At 32.6% G+C, this 21,576-nt stretch overlaps 2 protein-coding genes across 3 annotated transcripts in view; one reads left to right on the top strand and one right to left on the bottom strand.

Annotated features, from left to right (window-relative positions):
• Nucleotides 1–7,994: 7,994 nt before the first annotated feature.
• On the top strand, nt 7,995–17,284 carry LOC143062985 (ciliary microtubule inner protein 2B-like). The gene is made up of 6 exons (XM_076234866.1): nt 7,995–8,163; nt 10,045–10,292; nt 12,055–12,233; nt 12,912–13,050; nt 15,248–15,478; nt 16,430–17,284. The coding sequence occupies exons 1-6, from the start codon at nt 8,102–8,104 to the stop codon at nt 16,513–16,515; spliced, it is 945 nt and encodes a 314-aa protein (XP_076090981.1). The 5' UTR covers nt 7,995–8,101; the 3' UTR covers nt 16,516–17,284.
• A 2,385-nt stretch (nt 17,285–19,669) lies between these two features.
• LOC143062986 (uncharacterized) overlaps nt 19,670–21,576 on the bottom strand; it is a 40,840-nt gene continuing 38,933 nt past the window's right edge. For both annotated transcript variants that reach the window (XM_076234868.1, XM_076234867.1), the window contains 2 exons: nt 20,709–21,544; nt 19,670–19,996 (listed from right to left, as the gene is read on the bottom strand). In XM_076234868.1, coding sequence (XP_076090983.1) covers nt 19,838–19,996; nt 20,709–21,544 — 995 coding nt within the window. In that variant the 3' untranslated portion in view covers nt 19,670–19,837. The remainder of the gene's footprint in view (nt 19,997–20,708; nt 21,545–21,576) is intronic.

The raw sequence follows: 21,576 nt of genomic DNA on the forward strand, positions 1-21,576 counted from the left end.
TTTTCGCCGCAGGCGAAAAAAAAAGTTTGCACAGAAAAAAAAACCATAGCCCCCCCCAGAAAATCAAATGGTTGCTGCCTTAGTAGGACATATCTGTAGGACGATAAGCTGGATGAATATAAGAACTACACGGACAGTAACAGTTAAGGGACAACTATTTGAAATTCTAGAAACGGGATTTTGGTTCATCTTTAGGTACAGAAAACCATCAACATTTTGAAGTTTACTTTCCGGCGCATGTCTGATTGAGGTTGCTAGTTGATTTCAATTTTTCTTTTATTTATTAAACTTTACAATTTTATTGAACTTTTAATTTTTTACATTTTTTTTATTATATTTTCATTAGTGATTAACGCTAATTTCTATACTCATGATTGGGCTAGTAGTCAGTTTAAATCAATAGATGAGGAGTGAAGAAGGAAAGAGGATTTCATTATTCATTTTAATTTGTCGCTAATCATGCCTATTTTTGTTTTGCTCTTACCAGGCAACCATATTCATAAACGAAAATCTCCTGTCCCCCATCCCAACAAATAAATAAATATCAGATGTTTTTTTCTTATCTAACACAAGTTTAAATTGATGCTAATTTTTACCGCCCAGTGACAAATATTTCATGCATGTTCAGGAAAACACGAGAGAAAAAGTATATAATATTAAAACGAAGAGATGTTATATGATTACTGATGACGCAACTGTCATAATATGAAGTAGTGGATGGAAGCAATAATAGGAAACCGTAAAGCCTTCAACAATAATAAAAAAAAACCCGCCTGATACTGTAAAGCCGTTTTTAAAACGCCATGAAAGTGTGAAACAATTCAAACGATAAAACTAATACGGCCTAATTATACAAAACAAAACAATTTGAAAAATACCAAATATGAGTTGAGACATGAACCAACGACAAACACTAAACTACATGCTCCTGACTTGGGACAGGTTCATAAAGAATATGGCAGAAGTTGATCATATAAATTAAAACGAAGATCGGTGGTATGATTGCCAATGAGACAACTCTTCACAAGAGACCAAATGATACAAAACTTAACAGCCATAGGTCACCTGACCATACGGCTTTTAACAATAAGCAAAGCCAATACCACATAGTGAGCTATAAAAGGCCCCGAAATCACAAATGTAAAACAATTCAAAGGAGCAAACTAACGGCCTAATTAATGTATAAAATAAAGTGAACGAAAAACAAAGAAGTAACACAGCAACAAACGGCAACCACCGAGTTCCTGACCCAAGTCAGTAGCATGTAAGCCTGTAAGTCACTGACTTACAGTCTACTGACTTGTGACAGGGTGAGGCACATACATACAGAATGTGGCGGGATTAAACATTGTAGCGGGATCCCAACCATGGACAGTGGTTTAACAGTACAACAACTAGTTTGTGAGCGCTCGATCCTCCTCGAAGCTGAAATTGTAGTGTAGCAGTACAATATAAGAACAACCTGTGCAAATCAGTTGCAATTTGATTAACTGAAAAGATCGGTACGAGATACTCAAAAGAAACCAGCCAACTAACATTAAGACCATAGACTCAAAACATCGAACTAAGAGTATTTGAAATTACTGGAAGTTTGTTCAAAGCTAGTTGCAACTAGTTCTGAAATAAATCTTGTTTTCCCAGACTGAAGTATCAATCAGTACACAACCAACTGATAAAATTTATTAAAAAGAAAAGTATAGGAAACGTCTGGTTTACGTTGCATACTAACATATGGATCGATATATAATGAAAGCATTTGAAAAGTGGAAGTCCGAAGGTTTTGACCATCGAAATTTTGCATTAGAAATAATAGTTAGGACCTGGGAAGATTTTCTTCAAGGACCACCAGAAAAAAATGATTTTGAGAACTTTCTGAAAGCTTTCAAGTGCTTTATACAAAAATAATCCAGTTCGGTTACTTTAAAAAATAAATAGATAGACTAAGATGTCCTTTTTGTAAATTGATCCGAGTCATATTCCAGTCAAATATTAACGAATTCTTGTGCAGGATAAGATTATTCTTAAAAATCAAATAGTGGGGGATAAAGCCTGATTTGTTTAGCAACATTGAATTGAAGAAAAGCATAAAGAAAATTGTAACGAACAGAGCACAATTTTACAGTCATGTCTACGGGACGTATCTTAATTTTCTAAAAAAAAAAATCGTAAACTTAATTTAATTCATCCAAAATAACAAGAACCTGCTGTATTCGACGGCAATTTATTTTTTTATTTTATTGATCTTCCGTAGAATATCTCCAGAAGAGGTCCAGATTCATTTTTTTGAACTCTTCACCAGAAGACATTCTGGAGATGTACAGAAGAGACCAATAAAACACGCTCTAGGTTAAGCTAGGTTAGGAGAACTTGAATTAGTTGCGTCGCCAGGTAAACTCAATTTGCGACAGTAAAACTACCGATGGACGTCCGCAAAGCTTCAAATACAATACAGTTATCTCTTAAATAACCAGAGTTATTTCCCTTACTTCATACTTCGGTCAACATGTTGAGGGGAAAAGGACAAGCTAATCGAGACAACAGATAGGCAAATTGTAACAAAGTTACGCACAAATAAATAGATAATTGCCAACACTTTATTATTAAGTGCAAGTTACGTAGTAAATACCGTGGCTTCGATGGCCGATGGGAATGCTATTTTTTTCTCAAAACTCAATTTAATGCAGCTAGACTAAATTGCCATTAATAGTTACACGTCATATTCTGGAGTACACTTTACTAAGTAGTAAAACTTGTATTTCATCCTGTGTTTTTTGTTTCTGACCATTAAATAGGTTGAAACTAATTAAATACCAACAATGAACCCTCGCCCTAGACCCAAACTGTTGTGTTTTTTGTTTGTTTTTTGTTTGTTTGTTTTTTTTTTTTTAAATATTTCAAAAAACGTGTTTATTCCCACATAGGCCACTAGATTAATTGACAAATTCGTAACTAGCCCTGTAATTCTGGATCAATTTGTACGAGTTGTAAGCCTTAGGAGGGACATATATTTTTGTTGGCAACGAAGAGCTAGCGGAAAAAAGCAAATTTATCTGTTCTTATTGTGTAAAATCCTGTAATTACATTATATTTTTTTTGTAAATCTAAAATGTTTTAGCGTGAATTATATATTGTTTATTCAAAGAATAGGTAGCAGGATTCTAACAGTTCATGTTGTTCGTTTTAGATCAAGCATGTTTGGTATAATTTTTCCCTTATCGTCCTGAACATGCATGAAATATTTGTCACTGGATGTTAAGCAACCAACAATCAATCAGTATAATTACCTTTATTCTTTTTTATGTTTACAATTATGTTCAAGTCTTTCAGGTACAATGTTTTCTCTTCTGTTCGTAGAATGAGTATCTTAGAAAAAAGTAGCGATAACTTATTTTCAAACAAAATTGTTTTTTCGGTCCTCCATTTCAAATGTTGGAAAAGATTGATTGATTTGCATTCAGCGACAAATATTTCAAATATTATGTACAGGAAATTAAATTAATGTTTAATGCAACAGTGATACATTAGTTGTTTTAACATTTTCGTCCTTCGATCTCTGTTGGATAGTTGTCTTATTGAACATCAAACATCAGTTTCTGATTTGTTCGGTCTTTAAACGGACCAAGATTGCAGTTGGTATATATGTATATATAGTAATCGTGATTATTGGAAATCATCAGTCCCATGACAAACAAAAAATGCATTCTCGTACATTATAAACTTTGAATACCCCACTGTAAGAAAATTAATCTAAAGCGATTTTCTTACCTTCGCACCCACCTAAAACAACAGAAAGGGAAAAGTTTTTAAATATTGCCTGTTCGAAAAAGAAACAGTAGTAGACAATCATAACATTTTGAAAAAAGATGTTACACAACTTCCTAGAATTAGTTAAGAAATTACAGTATCCACATTAAAAGGTACAAATGCTGATCCTAAAAGATCGCATAGTTAACATGCAGATAATCAAGAAAGAAAGAAATAAAGTTTTAGAAATCAACATTATAAAGCTTCCACTAGGGTTAACAGAAACTGTATCTAAAAATGAGAGTAGCAATAATACTGAGAAAATGTTAAAAGCAATTGAAGACTGGGAAATCATACGAGAATATACCGCAATTTCATATTTGTATACTGTAACAATTAAAACTGATAGTTGTGTTGAGTCTTTTCACCCTACAGAAGTGAGAGACTTTAGAACAAAAATGAAGCTACATGAAGGTAACAACTATTCTTTAAAAAAAATCGACTGAAATCAGAAAAAAAAACAGAACAATTTTTTTCTCCGAAACCAATTTAATCATATTAGTTCCATTCAGCATAGACATGGAGTGTTAGACATTTATAACATGAGCAACACGACTGGTGCCACATGTGGAGTAGGATCTGCCTACTCTTCCTGAAATCACCCGCAGTTTTTGGCGGTGTTCGTGTTGCTTAGTCTTTAGTTTTATATATTGTGACTTGTGTACTATTATTTGTCTGTTTGTCTCTTTCTTTTGTAGCCATGGCGTTGTCCGTGGATTTTCGATCTATGAGTTTAAATGTCCCTCTGGTATATTTCGCCCCTCTTTTAGAACACTATAGGAATGAAATAAAGTTAATAATATGTTTGTTGATGTGGTTCATAAGTGTTTCTTGTTTTATATATAGATAATCCGTTGGTTTCATGATGGCGTGGTTTTACACTGTCGTTTTGTGGCCCTTTATAGATTGCTGTTCGGTGTGAGCCTAGGTTCCGTGTCGAAGGCCTGTACTTTGACGTATAAGGGTTTACTTTTTACTAATTGTGATTTGGATCTAGAGTTGTCTCATTGCTACTTATACCACATCTTCTTATATCTATTAATTGTATCTTTGAAACTTTTAAAGTTACAATCATAGAAAGCACAATAAGAGCTTTAATTCGGAAAAGTTGAGAACAAAGTGTTAAATTATGGAATATATTAAAAGTATCTAAAAGACCGATTTGTTCTATTTTTTACAAACTGTATCGTGAATACAATAAACGGAGAAACAAACATATCACCAATACAAAAATATCTTTGGCAAGCCAATTGGAAAATTTACGCGCAAACAAATTAACACGTTTACTGAGACCTTACAAAAGATAAGGGAATCCCAAAGTAAAACGAGAAGAATTGTTCTATAATTGATTCATCTTTGTATCGTAATTATAGTTCGCAATCCTAGAACATTGTCCATTGATGCCTGGTACATGTACAGACGACGAACAGTATTCCATATACTATTGTTCCATAGTCCAGCCCTGGACTCAGTGACTCATTTTATTTTTTTATTTTTTTTTTTGTTGTCAGTGACAACAACAAAAAAAAAAAATAAAATAAAATGAGTCACTGAGACCAGGGCTGGACTAGTTAGTTCCATAACAAGTTGTATTTAGAGAATTACTTCTCGAGAGAAACGTTATCAGTTTTGACATTGAATTTCCGTTGCCATTTGCCGATTACCAAACTATCTTGTTCGTAAACTTTCTAGGTATTTATGTATTATAGTTCCGCTATCCATTTTCGTTACGATATTTTAATAAAGTAAGGTATTTATTTGTTAAACTAGAATCCTGTTACTTAAGTTATTTATTATGACTACGAATTGCTGATATTTATTGCACGTATAAAATACAAGTTGATCTTTATTCGACGAGTCTGTTATTCTTACAAAAACCTAAACGGAACCAAACTAAGATCTATCAGAATACAACAACGTACCACAAAACCTATACAGAACCAACTGTAGATCTACCCGAATACCACGATACCAGAGAACCTCGTTACCAAAGAAGAGTCGCCAGTTATAACTTTAGTTCATATATTCCAGTCTTATAGCAACACACTAAGGGTTCCAATATTTATAGTTAACACTAAAGCCTGACCGCTCGGTTATCGTTACACTATTATAATGAGAAAAAAAAAACGCAGATAAAATCAAGTGAAATGACATTCGCCACATCTCTAGCGGTAGCAAAACTTATACTTATATACTCAGCTGGCACCTAAATAAAATAACAATTCAATTGTATATGTCTTTGGTTTATTTTTATTATACGAATGTTAGGTAACCACATCGTATGCTGTTAGGATCATATTTGTTATTTGTATATATGAGAACCAAAAATGGTAAAAACAAAATGTATTTATCTTAATTTTTAGATAATTCTATTAAGAAACTAACTAAAGAAAAACTACGGTCCAATGGCGGATCTAGGTAAGACCGGGGGGGATTTCCGGTCCGGGGGTTGGCTTTTCTTTAGACGACCAATGCATTTTAATATTTTTTTAACCCCCTTTTTAATCATGGGTTCTTTTTTATCATGGGTTGGGAAACCCCTGCCCCCTTCTAAATGGCTGCGGTCAAACGAATGTATCGGATATTTATTCTCGCATTTGTTACAAAAGTTTCAGTCGCTTGATCAGAAAATACAATTAATTTAATTCCGACCGTTAATAAAATTTGTTCTCAAGTAAATTACAAATTATTGATTTCAACTTGAATTTTTCAAACATGCCACTTAATGTTTTATCATGTTGGACAACAATTGGATTTAAATTGCTTTTAGCCTACAATTAAGTATTTAATATACTTTCGTAGACAATAAACTTTCACAAATATTTCTCTGGTTTAAATGGCAGTTGTCAAATCAATATCGCTGTGTGTATTCATTTCAATGTATTGTCCCGTGATATAGATCTCGTTATTAATTCTTTTAATCGGCTCTTTTATAATGTTAATGTTTTGATTTAAAGAAAAAGTATGCATACAGAATTGAGGATTATTCCATTTCTTAAAAATAGGTGTGAAAGACTTAGAAATCGTAACTTATATGACATAAGGTTCACGTACTAAAATATCACTATACAGCCAACTAACCATTTAACAAATAATGAAGAAAATGTATTGGTACTATAAAATATAAGGTATCGTGTAAAAAATATTGCATATTAAATGCTTAATAATAACTAACCACGCATGTGTATGGAATTATGCAATCTTGATGCTTATTTTCATGTCTCTAATATAATTTTACATGAGGGTGGGTCCTTCAATTCTGTATTCTTTAATCCCATAATTCATATTTCTCTATTCTTTATATTGGTTTTCATTATTCTCTATTTTTTGTTATCGTAGCACTTCATTGTTCTCTAATCTTTCTATTTTACCGTATTTTTCTCCTTTATTTACTTTTTGGGTCGATTTTTCTGTACATTTGGCTCATTATTCTGTTTTCTGTAAACCCCATCCCGACTGTGGTACATATAACTTTTAAAAAGAAGAAGATGTGGCATAAGCGCCAATGACGCAACTCTCCACCAGAGACCAACTGACATAAAGGTTAACAACAGTAATAAAAAAGATAACTCTCATTACAGCCTTCAGTAATGAACTAACGTGATGTAAACTTCTATAGGGTGCATGCAATAAGCAATCACAAACAATATAACCTAACACATTTGTCAAAAATAAAAGGACAGAGAAGTATGTTTAAATAAAAAAATGTGTAGTCATGTAATTAAGTAGCCACATATGTATCTGAAATTATACAATTCTAGTGCTACCTAGCGGTACGTCTTAAATATATTTTAACTTATCAAATGACATATTGTACTCTTCAAATATATACAAATCTCAGATAAAAGAATGACATGGTTAATATCTAAAGCATATTATTGTAATAAATTTCAATGAAACCAAGTTATGAAATATATGACACTATTAAAATGACAGGTGAATATGCGTAACTCTGTTAATTAACGATGCCAGTATGATACATAGGTGAAACAAACAGCTTGAGAACAATGCATTCAATAATTAAATTACGAATATTTTTAAATGTCGATTTTAATATTTTGAAACTAATGGTAGATTTAATTTCACTAACAGAACGTCTAAAACAGTCACCTTAATCCTATTAAAGTCAAGCGACACAGAAAGAAAATCTCTACCGATCTCCCCTTTCGGAACAATGCCGTGACGTAATGGGTTCGTTTCATAGATACGAAAATCGACCCGGCGTAAAAGGGAAATAGATTAACTAATTCGTTTCATTTTTTGTTTTCATTGATATATTTTTGTTAAAAAGGGGGAAATGCCGCTACCATCTGATGGAAAGAGTGTCTTAATGACACCGGACCCTTATCACACACCCGGGTAAGTCTTTTTTAATTCATTTTAAGATATTTGCAGTGTTTATAACAGTATACAATAAGGAATGCGCATTTCTGTTTTTGAGTCCGGGTTGCATGTTTCCATAAATTATTTACAGCTAGACGGACTTGATCTTCAATACACCTTTTCCCACTTAATTAAGATAACAAAGACAGACTTAACAAAATCAATTGATAAAAACCTGATAAATGGTAATGATAAACGATTTATTTCGTTTAAAGAATTTATTTTATGAAAGAAAGTACAAAAAAACAGACATGTCGGATATGAACACGTGTGTTACAACTAAACTTCCATTTTGGTCAAATAATATGACAAAATATTTTTTTCTCCGGATATAATTATTAAAGTTTTGATAGTTTGTTTAACTCTAGGGGTTTATATAATATAGGGTTAGGGTTCATGTATGGTTATGGTTAGGTAAGGGGATATTCTACTAGTTAAGGGTTAAGTTTAAGGGTAAGGGCTTATGCAAGGATTAAGCAGATGCTAAGGAAAAATTCAAACGAAATTATAACTTTCCTTTTGCCATAAAGATACCATCTTTCCTTGACACAGACAAGCAAAGAAAAGCGGGTAGGATTTTGACCTTTGGGTAGCAAATCTCTAACTTTACTTAAGAAGATTATTTTCGCACACAATAGAACGCACACATTAGCATAATACTGGGGTCAAAATCATAACTCTTTTCTATATTAACTCTTTATCTTATGTATGTCAAGGATCCTTCTTCAGAGCTACCACCTTTGATACAAATGCAATATCTCCAACTTTCTATATTTTTGGTAAAATTTTGGGTCGATTAGAATTTAGGATCTGCTATACTAAATGGAATAAATTGTTTATTTCTGAAATTTATAGTAATCTTTATAATATGATAAAATAAAATAATTAAAACATGTTTGTGACAAATTTTAAAAACCAAACACAAAACCAAAAATATTATATTATATCTATTAGTTGTTGTAAAGTATACAATATAGTGACAAATCAAAATTCAAATTATAAAATATTATATCACAAAACATAAAACCGTCGGAAAATTAAAAAGTCCCCTGTCCTCAGTTCCATTGACTGTTTTAAAACGGAACCAAAAGTACGGTTTGTACCTGTTGAAAATTTGATGAATTGATTATATGATGTAGTTTTTGCGTGTGAGCTTATACTATCATTTGTCGTCCGTCGTCAACTATTTCAAGAATTTTATCATCTGAAACTACTGGGTCACATACATTGTACGAGCCCCTCAAATACCTTCAAACTTAACGGAATGTTCATTAGGGCATCTAGTTTATAGATTGTTTTGAGGGATTTAATCCATTTATAAAATAGAACATAGGGATCAAATGAAGTTTTTGGGTTTCATCTCAAAAACTAAAGTTACTGCAGTAATAGCAAGACTGATATAGGTGAAAGTGTTAAACAGGTTTGCATGTACCAGCATGACAAACAATCTTCAGACCAATAGGACAACTAATTGTTGGGTTTCTTGCAAGATATAGTTAATTTTTAGGAAACTTATCGAACACATTTTTCTGACTGCAAATTATACCTACCAGTCTGTTTTAACTGCTACTGAATGACGCATTTTTGTTTTACTTTCTTTTGGTCTGACTGGGGATCGATCAGCCTACAGCCTTACACACTCTAGTCGAGCGAGCACGCTACTGAGAAACCGCCTAGGCGATTGTAAACAGACGAAACTGTCTTACCCTGAATTGAAGTAAAGAGATGTTGTTGTTTTTTTGGAAATCATTCTGGTACAATATATTCAGGAGAAATTGGCGATACCTCTTTCCTATTGTTCACATAGGAAAAATTTGCCAAAATATACATATTACTATTAGTTGTTTTATTTTCTAGGTATGGTGGATTTTGTCCTCAGTTTAAATACCAGATTGGAAACACATTTGGAAAAACAACATGTCGATTATTAGGGAATACAAATGTTGCTAGTTCCGGAAAATTGGTTTTGGCAGACATTCGAGCAAGCGCACCAGCCGCTTTATTCTCTGGTAGCAAAGCTGACTTCCGGTCACAATTGCTTCGTTCCAGGACTCAAAGCTGGGGTGACCAGAAGCTAGTTGAAAAAATGATTCCAGGTTATACAGGTATAAGTTATGAAGATAATCTACAGATAAAATAAAGGAACCATAATTACAAAATCACTTAGATAATTTAATAACCGGCACATGATTGTCTTTGCGACATGTACACAAAACAAAATGAAGACATTTATATTTGTAAGATGATACTGCTTTTGTTATTTTTCTTTTCGAAAATGGGGTTCATCCTTTTCTTCCAATTTCTAGCAAAGTCTTATATTCGGATATTTTAGTATCTCCATGGCAAATAACGTGCATTATATACCCAAGTGGGTCATTATTTGAAAAAAAAATCTTTTTGGGTTATTCTAGTACATATTTTCAGGGATATTTGGTGTGTATGTATATTGATTATTTGCAGACAGTTTCTTTTTCGTTTTTGTTGACTTCTAAAAATTTATTGTAAGGTGTCCTGGTGATTGTGAGCCCCGCAGCCAAATAGTTTAAAATTATTTAATATAGATTAAATCCGATTTCATTTTAGTTAATTTCACTGTTCTGAATTAGTTTGATTTTTATCGATTTTACTATATAGCTTTAAGCTTATTACATGTTCTGTATGCACTTGTTTTCTCTTAACAATGACCCTTCCATTTTGTCCAGGTGTAATAATTGCCATTAACCTTTTTTTACAGAGACATGACAATTTGAAAATGTCAGAAGTAAAACTTCTTTCATGTTTCAAGGTCATTGTAGTATCGACTTCGATTGTCAAAATATATAACCTTTTTGGTTTCCGAATGAAGAAGAACTGTTTGCCTATCATATATTAGCTTCAGCAACAAATTAGTATTCCATTTCAATAGTTCAAGGTTGTGACTTCTGATCAGATGCATTTTTTTGTATGTGCAGTCCCAAGACAAGAGTATAATATGTAGTTCAGTGTTTGTCGTGTTTAGCTGTTTGCAATAGTTTTTTTTTTCTTTTACTGTAATCAAGACCGTTGCTATTTTTTTTCATTTTCTATTTCCCGGACTTACGAACCGTTATTGGTTCTGCTCATTGCTGAACACCATACGGTGACCTGAAGTTGTTCATAATTTTATTCTTAATATCGTGTTGGTATTTAGTGAATAATTGTCATCTTGGCAACTATAACTTCTCTACATTTTTATATTACAGCTTTGTATTTTAAATCAGCAAAAATGTACACTTAAACTGCAGCTTTTTGTTTCTGCATTACTTTTCATATATGGATTAAGTTAGAAGTTCGAGTGTTATGTATAGATATCTACCCGACACATCTGGATAAAATCAATCTAGTAGACGGATTTAATATTAATCCAAAACATATACACAAATATTTAGAAAAAATAAAAATGATTAAGTATTAAGTTACAATATGTAATGTTAGAATATTTATTAAACCAACGTTTAAAATTATTGATCCTATTTTGAATATGCTTATTTTGAAAGGTTATCAATTTAACATGCAGTGAAGTAATATTTAGGTTGATAGATGATTCTGTTTAATTCATAAAACTACATACCAGTAACTAATATGTATGGCTTTACAGTAATGAACACTTTTGCTCCTAAATCCTGCTACTAATATTTCAGCATTGAAAATTTTTCCCGAACAATGAGTAAGTTGTACGAAAAAATACAGACAACCTCATACTAACAGGAAACAAATACGAGCAGCATAATCATGTAATGTTTAACAATATTCATGTTGATAACAAAACAATTCAAATGAAATCTACAACACTTAATGATATTTTTTCAATTAAATTTTGCATTATATCGAATGTTCATTTTTTTTCAGGATTCATACCACGTAGCGAACATCACTTTGGAAAAAGATATGCAGAGACATGCAAACGTGCAATAGCAGATTTTGAAGTCGACCAAAAAGATTATGATTCAAAATTAAAGGATTTAAAAATAACGGAAGTGATGCAACAAGGGAAAGAAGTCAAAGGTCAAGATGGAAAATCAATGCCGGTAAGTAGATTTTATTTTACAGCCAATGTTGCTTGGAAATTTTGGAATTCTGGGATCACCACAGAAGTTTTATATGGATATAAGTGTTTGCAGATGGATTTTTTTTACACTTAAATATGTACTGTAAAACTCCGCAGGAACAAATATCATAAATATAGATTTTTCAAATAATAAGATTTTAAATGGATTGGAGTACAACTAATAGTAGCAAACAGTACCCTTTTATCAAAGGTACTTAAATCAAAATTCAAACGGGTAAAACTGATTTCGCCAATATGGTTAGAAGAGGTTGAAGATTTCCCGAATGAGCGAAGACATCTCTTAGACTACATTAAAGATATCAAGTAACGAAAATATTTCTATCTGTGACCATTTTGGAAATATTTCAAACGATACATGTATACATTGTACTTCAATTTTGGTAAATTCAACAGTTAAAGTTATTAGCGTACTAGTTAAAAATTGTATAGCGGCTGCATCTGAACAATACGACTATTTTGAGTTGCGTATTCATTTCGCTTTTATATATCCAAAGTCTTCAATTGTGTTGAGATTCCTATAACATTTTTCTAAGAGAAAACAGAGAAGAAAAAATCGACTCCAAAAAACACCACATTTTGGTATAAAAAAAATCTTTTTATAAATACATAGAAATTATTGTTTGATTTTAAATTACAGGCAATTCGTAGCCGATATTTCACACCACTGAAACCAGTAGCATCAGAAGCCAAACCATATATTTCCAAATCAAAACTTCAACATTCAAAATCACCTTTTTATATGGCAAATGGCAACCCACAGAAGTGTTTCATGTCTGGTAAGTACTGGGAATCTTAATGAAAGCAACACGCCATTTCAGAATCTAAAGGATTATGGGAAATTTCATTGTTCGCTCTCAAAAATGAAAATAACGTCACGTCTGTCATTGGTTGAATTTCCATTGTTTAGGATGTTGTAAGCCAATCACAATTTTTTTTCGTACATTTTGTAGTCCTGTGAAATAGTACCCATTGAATTATGAAACGGCGAATTACATTTTCATCATTGCACCGTGAATGCGTTATGAATACGAATTTTACAACCAGGAACTGACCAAAAAGAAGGTGTATAGATCTATATTAAGGAAAAAATCGTCTCATTTGAATTGAAAAGAACAGCTTATAAAACTAGCAAATAACATTTATAAGCGAATATGACCAAATTTAACGACAAGTCAGAAATCAGTAATGACATTTTAAAAGTTTGTCTGTAATGCGTATTTGCATTATATTAGCTCTTCAAAATTCTTGTTTTTAGAAAATCAAAAACTGTAAAAAAAATACCACTTGAATTTCTTATCTTTTAATTCATGTTTAGATACGAGAAACAACCTCATCTATTAAGACTTTTTGCCCCCGTGTCTTGCTTTTCAACTTCGGACTTTATATCGTATTTCCCTTTTTTTATTCGAGCGTTTCTGATGAGTATTTTGTAGACGAAACGCATGTCTGACGTACAAAATAAGTTTGGTTTATTCGATAATTCTTGTTTTCATTTACAGAGAACCAAAATCAGCTTTCAAATGCTTTTTTTGGGGAAAATATGCCAGCTGTCATAGTAACATCATAAATACTGCACTGGAATATCTTTATAGATTATAACTTGACCTTTTTCATATCGTCCCCTTGATGCAATGTTTTTGGCCATTTGCTTTTTTTTTTAGAAAACAATCATGTGAAACGTAACGAGATCAATGCGTAATTTCTTTTCATTATCAGATGGCCATTGTATATAGCCATTGATCCTTTGGATTTTCTGGTTTTATTACTCAAAATTAATCAAATTTCAAACCCTACAATTTTTTTGTGTTTCTTCTAATTATAATATATAGCGCTTTCATACATTGATGAGACCCCTTTCCAGAGGATAAATACAATGTACCTCTAAACTTCTGATTTTGTTAACATAAACTATTTAACATTTTTACAGCAGCCATATTTTATATTATGATTGTATGATTAAAAATTTAATACACCTTCATAAGTGGATTACATTTAACGACAGCTATAGCATTTTTAACACAGTGTTTAAATTAACGACAAGTTAAGCAACGTACTTATTATATTATTATTTTTAATCGAATGCCATTTTAACAACTTATTAGTACCAACTACAATTTAAACAACTTTCCTCTGGCCAAAAATGTAATAAGACATATAGTATTTTCCATGTAAGAAAAGTTAGTTATGGTAAATAATAACCGGTGAAATAATAACTATGCAATCATCCTTTTTGGCTGGGAAATTGGAATAATAGAAAAACCGAATGTTAGTATGCTTGTAGGAGAGAGTGTGTCTATGTTTGTGCAACCTAGATATAAAGAAAGAAGATGTGATATGATTACCACTGAGACAACTCTCCACAAGAGACCAAAATGACACAGAAATTAACAAGTATAGGTCACCGTTCAGCCTTCAACACTGAGCAAATTCCATACCGCATAGTCACTTAGCTATAAAAGGCCCCGAATTGACAAATGTAAAACAATTCAAACGAGAAAACTAACGGCCTAATTTATGTACAAAAAAATGAACAAAACAAATATAACTCATTAACAAACGACAAGCACTGAGTTACATGCACCTGACTTGGGACAGACACATACATTCTAGTAAGAGCAAGTATGAAAATATTAAGTACACACACCACGTAATTTTGGTAATTTAGGTGTATGGAAATTTAAAACTTTAGAAAAATAAAGCCAATTATGTCATAGTTGACTATTGCAAATGACCAGTACAATGTACCAGTGGAAAAATACTGAAATAAGTGACAACGACTAATGTTTCTATAAGGAGCCTCTGTAAGTAGGTTAATACTTACATAGGTAAAGATAGGTGTGTCTGATTGATTGCAGCTTTTATAAAAATGATATCCATTCAAATATGGAATTAGAATTACAAATACTCAAAACAATAGTATATAATGATATTAATGAAATGAGATACAATATAGTTCAATTTATAATTTCAAAGGATATACCGGGTTTGTTCCACGTAGCAGAGGTCAACTTGGAATGGGTTATCCAATCATAACCAATCTTGCATTGAACGAATTTACAGACGATATAGTACGAGCCAAATCATTAGATGGTTCAGAAACGAGAATGGTTACTTTTAAAGAGACGACAAGACCTAAATCAGATGGCAAACCAATATACCCTATCGAAACAGGACTAGTACCACACTACACTGGACATATACCAGGTATACATATACATCAAAATTTAATACAAAAAAAGTTGGGCCATTGACATGAAATAATTAGATATAACATTATGATAAAACACTGTCGTGGCAAGAACTTTGAAATGGAAATTAAATTTTAGTCGAAGACTTTAGAGCATATTTATTTGAAATTAAGCTTTCATATGGAATCAGGGACTAAACACCACCAACTGTCTTTGATTTTTAAAAACTATGGCTTCCTGAACACTTGTTTATCTTGTTTTATTTATTATACGGCAGTTTATAATTGTTTATAGGATTGGTATAAAGTTCCCTTCTAAGTTTGAAACTTTTTCGAACTGCAATTTCGGAGTAATGGCACTTTTATTTAACTTTCAGTTTAATGACAATTTTTCACATGTCACTTTTTAGCCTGAGTATGCTCTAATATATGGTCCCTCATTCACTGTAGGCGCTATAAAGTGTGAAAATCCTATTATATTTTATCCCACCTATAAAGCGATTTAAACATAAATAATCTTTAATTTATAACTATACAATAAATTTCCTGTTTTGTTCTCGTTCTTCTTTAAACATGGTTAATTGTAACTTTAACTTTGTTCTTGTTCTTCTTTAAACATGGTTAATTCTAACCTAGTGCTTGTTCTTTTTTAAACATGGTAAATTGTAACTAGTGATTGTTCTTCTTTAAACATGGTAAATTGTAACCTTTGTTGCAGACATCATATGACAGATTTTAAATACATGTTTAAACGTTGTTTTTTTGTCTGTCCATTAGAATGGAGATAACAATAACGCTAACGCGTCGCCAGTTATCTCCAATTGATGCCGTCGGAGCTTAAAATACAATACAGTTATCTCCTAATTGTAACCTTCGTGCTTGTTATGCTTTAAACATGGTAACGTGTAACCTTTGTTCTTGTTCTTCTTTAAACATGATTAAATTATAACCTTTGTGTTTGTTTACAGGTCAAAAATTCAGGTATGGTGGAACTTTCGGACACAGTACTGAAAATGCATTGAAAGTCCCCAAAGAATTGACGATGTCAGCTTGAATATGGAGCAATCATGAGAGTGAAAGACTGTGAAGGAGATAAGAATAAACAAGAAAACCCTTATTCAAATATCTGTGATACCCAGCAGTATTATGTACATTATTTTTTGGCTTATTTCAATTGTGTTATTGAGTCATCTGTATTTATCATTTGTGTTTCCTAAGTCAACCAAGACGAACATGAACTACATGCATTTCGTTGAATAAATTCGGACGAAAACACTTAAGTGCTATCATAAAGTATTATACCCGTTGTTTTTGATAAATCAAAGCAACATTGATATATTTTAATTAATACGTTTATTACAATCGGCATTGCTAGTGTTCAGAATTTGCTCATTTTTTTATAAGTTTGTATTGTTATTGTGCTTATGTAAGCTGCGATAATGTTTTACGCTTTAAGTCGAATTTGATAAATCAAGTATAAACACACACATGAAAGTACACCAAACTCCAAATATTTTTTTTTAAATCCATGTTTGTTTTTTTATCTGTTAAAACATTGTATGTATAACAAATTTGGAACACTGTCAAGACGATAAAACAATATTTTTTTTTATAAATGTTCAGTTTAATCTTTGCAGAGCAGCTTACAAGAAAACATATGACACATCATAATTTGTGTTCTTCCTTCCAAATTGTGTTCCCTTGCCTACTTCCCCTCAACTGTGACTATATAAATGTTGGCATTATATAGCTATGTCGGTATATATTATACAAGTATGATATTTCGAATTTTTCATGCTTAAAAATAAAATAACCTAAACTCGTGTGTGCACATTCTTGAATCAGCCATTGAATTACATTGTATATGTATACTGTTTTGAGATTGTCGTTTACTGTCGTGGTTGATAAGTGTTTCTCTTATTTCGTTATATATTAGACCGTTGGATGTTACTGTTTGAATTTGTTAACAATAGCCATTCTGGGGCTCTTTGCAGCTTGTATAAAGGTTCCTAGTTTAAGGTCGTACTTTGATCTATAGTTGTTTACGTTTTATAAATTGTGACTTGGATGGAGAGTTGTCTCACTGGCACTCATACCACATCTTCTAACTTATATTATTAGAAGTTTGAAATATGATGTATTAAAAATAAAACAGAGGTGAAAAATATTAACAAAGGGATCATATTCAAACTCATAGTTTTCTCCTGAAAGAAAATGCACTATCATAAAACTTCAACCAAAAAAAAGACGGTTTCATTTGAAACATAAAAACAATCATATAGATATTGAGGTGTCATTCGTGTGAACAATAGTTAATTTAATATTATCAGAATGCAGGAAGGTTGACCCGTTTTCTACAATCATTACTTTACAGTTCGCCCCCCCCCCCCCCCGTTATTCTCCATTTATGAAAAAATCCCTTACCATGAGCATCAATTTGTTTTGTGATATTTTATGATTTGAAGCTAAGAATTTTAATGTTATTTCTCGTTTTGTTGCATGGTGATTTTATACAGTATAGTAATTTAAACGATTTGGTATGCAACAACTACCCACCGGAGAGCATATGTCGTATATGGATGTAAGAGACTATAGGATATCGTAATGGCTACAACAATGAGCAAAACTCATATCATATAGTAAGCTATAAAAACCAACTCAAAGTGAAAAACAATTCAAACGGAGCAGTGGCGGATCCAGAAATTTTCATAAGTGGGGCCCACTGACTGACCTAAGAGAGGGCCCGCTCCAGTCACGCTTCAGTGATTCCCTATATGAGCAACCAAATTTTTTCCCAAAAAGGGGGGGGGCCCCCTGCCCCCCCTAAATCCGCCTTAGCGGAGAACCTACAGCCTTATCCGTGTACAAAAACAAAAGAACAAAACCGATAAGCACTAACCAACAAAAACCACTAAATTACGAAAGGTTTGTTCGGCTCGTTGCTCTAAATTGCTTCTTCTCCTACTGTATGAAAATAAAATAAAGGAAGGACTCATTTTAGATTTAGTTATAACTTAAATTCCAGGACCTGCAGGAATTTAATTCATTGTGGCTTGTTTTCAGTAACTGTGATCACTCTATGATATGGTTTTGTGTATTATTGGTGGGTTTTATTTTTGCACTCTTTTCTTTCTTGTTATATAATATTTTACCGGATTGACAGTTTTCATACCGAAGGTTTGTGGTTTTCTCTGAGTATTCCGGCTTCCTCCGCTAACAATCCTGACCGCCTCGAAATAGCATATTAATGCTGGAAAATGACGTTAAATACCAATCAATCAACTCGAAAATCTATTTTACCGTTTTGATACATGTATAAACATTTTCCTGAACTTACTAGATCTTAAAAAAATCTATCAAAGTCACGAGTTCGAGTATAAAAATAGGTAGATATGAAATGATTGTCAATGGGACAACTATCCTCCAATGTTCAAATGAAATGGATATAAGCAAAAATAAAACACCGTAATAATTCCTTACCGTATACATTGTAGTCGGCTATGAATGGCCACGACAAGTGCCTGTCTCAAATCAGAAACAGTCACTGGTTGTCTTTTGTCATATCTCGTTATGTTTTTGTCATTTTGGAAAATTGGAAGTTTAGAAAAAAATTAAAATCACAAAAGTACAGAACTCAGAGGAAAATTCAAAACGGAAAGTCCTTAATCAAATGGCAAAATAAAACACATCATACGAATGGAAAACTGTCATATTCCTGATTTGGTACAGGCATTTTCAAATGTAGAAAATGGTGGATTGAACCTGGTTTTATAGCGCTAAACCTCGTGAGACTATCAGTTGCACATACAGTTTACTATTTCCTGCAAAAAAAACCAACAGGATAGGTTTTGTTTGGTGAGCATAGCTTCTCCCTCTTTGTTCCTTTTACAATTAATATTGTATTAGAGTAGGAACAAACGTAAGATTAGTCTGTCACCATAATTATAAACACTATCATAACCTCCCCCCCCTCCCCTCCTCCTCCGAAGAAGAAATAAAATGAAAGAAAAAAGTGTCTGAGGACACGAATGCACCCGCTCAAGCTTCGAACACATGACAATTGGACGGAAGGATTCTGAAGAACGAAAAGACGGAAAGGGTAATATTAGATGCCTCTGTCACATACGGTGGGGTCATACAAATATACGTTTGTCTGCTGCAGCAAATAAATATTTAGAGGAAATATCTTCTTAAAAAAAAACAATTCGTCAAAATTGAAATGAAGGACATTTTATCCTAGTTAGGCATTTATTGTCTTTAATTATTTCCATTTATTGCACCAAAAATATGACATAATTGGTAGTGCATGAAATTGAACATATAAACATTAAAAGCTGAGTGTATTCATTTCTTACTACTCAACATGCATGGAACAATCATGACCTTGCTATTAAAATATTATAATGTTGTAGGTCGTCTTCGTCTTTTGACATGACGGAACGCATTTCAGTTCTAGCACTTTCATGACTTGTTGTTGATCTGTTGCGTTTGCGTATAACAATTTTCTTTCCCGGTTTTGGCTGAGGATCAAGTTCCTGTAAAGTATCAGTAAATTATAAATTAATGTCTTTCAATATAAAAGATTAAATTAATATCTTAATAGAATTTACTTAGAATGACAGTTAAATTTACTTAAAATTATAATAGAATTTATCTTATATATCATAATACAATTTACTGAAAACCAATAACACTGTCAGTGTCTATGTTATGTGATGCTAACCGTCTCGGTTGTATATCGTGGTAGCGAGTTTGCCATGAGTGCTAGAGGTCGTAGGTTGGAACACATGCCCGTGAAACATATGACCTGCCAATTTGTATTTGCTTTTTTTGCACTAAGCACGTGGCATGTAGGAGTAAGAGCAAAGATTAGTAAGCTCGGTGTCAGAATAAGTTGATATATCTTCTTGCTGACTTTTACCTTGAGAAGTATCACATTAAATATCCGGCTCAGCGTGTAGGTCCAAAACCGAGCAGGGTTTATATTCATTTCGCATAATGCTGTTCTTGACCTGAATATGCATTTCACTTGTCAACTATCCATCCATTCTTCCTATCATACAAATGATTGACAACAAACTGGGGCAACAATTATTTTCCTTTTTATAACCTTGAAGTATAGCATACCAAATGTTGTATTCAAATATTGAGTACAAAAATGCACACTAAAACCTCTACGATTACCCGTATATATCAATTTACATTTGTTAATATATTGTACAACATTGAACTGAATTGTATTATTACCTGTACAGGAAGTCGCCGCAATTGAGCCACTTGAGGTCCTTTTCTTGGATTATCTTTGCATAACCAGTCTCGAACTCGTGATTCAAGAAATGAAAGTGAGGCATCTTCGTCCTCATCATCGAATGAAACCATTGCATTTCTTTCGGGTAATGACTTAGTCATCTCTTTCTCATCATCGAAAACGTCTTCTTCTGTCTCGTTATCGTTTGATGGTTTCACTGCACTCTGAATGTGTCTGAACGATCTGGCACTTTTCCCTGCTGCTGATATTTTTGAATTGTCATGTCTTGTATCCTCTTCGGCGTTTTCCATTATAAGTTCTATATCTTTAGTAGCACCCGCCATTTGAGCAGCCATGATTAAAGACTGAGGTAAACTTATTGCATGCATATGCTCGTTTCGGCCATTTTGTTTTCTTTTGTTTTTGTTCTGTGATTTTTGTTTAGACTTTTCTCTCACTCGAATCATATAAAACACACTTCCGGGTCCATCAATGTCAACTAAAGGACCCGTATGATTAAAGAATTGTCTTTCGGCTGCTAAAACAGAATCTTCATCTCGCGTGGATTTTTCAGGGGGAGCTTTGGGGTTATTTATGAGGTTAACTTTATTCTTTAAATGATGGAGCAAAGGTACTTCTTCGCCACTTCCTAATAGTGTAATCCGGGTATTTATTTTAATTTCCAACATTTGCTTCATCGCATCTATAGTCCTCTGGTGTTTTTTAGTAAAAAGTCTCTCATAATGTTTCATCTCTAGTACAAGCACATCAGTCTTTTCAGTACAAATAGCTGTCTGTACATAAGTATCCAAATCAAGAAGCACCTCCATTTCACCTGTAAATATAAAATACAACTGGAAACATTTG

This window comes from Mytilus galloprovincialis, chromosome 2, assembly GCF_965363235.1.
Source record: "Mytilus galloprovincialis chromosome 2, xbMytGall1.hap1.1, whole genome shotgun sequence".
In the NCBI taxonomy this organism is placed as follows: Eukaryota; Metazoa; Mollusca; class Bivalvia; order Mytilida; family Mytilidae; genus Mytilus; species Mytilus galloprovincialis.

Coding starts and splice junctions, on each gene's coding strand:
- LOC143062985 (XM_076234866.1), top strand. CDS start 8,102: ATGCCGCTACCATCTGATGGAAAGAGTGTCTTAATGACACCGGACCCT. Junction 10,293..12,054: donor AATGATTCCAGGTTATACAG/GTATAAGTTATG, acceptor ATTTTTTTTCAG/GATTCATACCACGTAGCGAA. Junction 15,479..16,429: donor CTACACTGGACATATACCAG/GTATACATATAC, acceptor GTTTGTTTACAG/GTCAAAAATTCAGGTATGGT.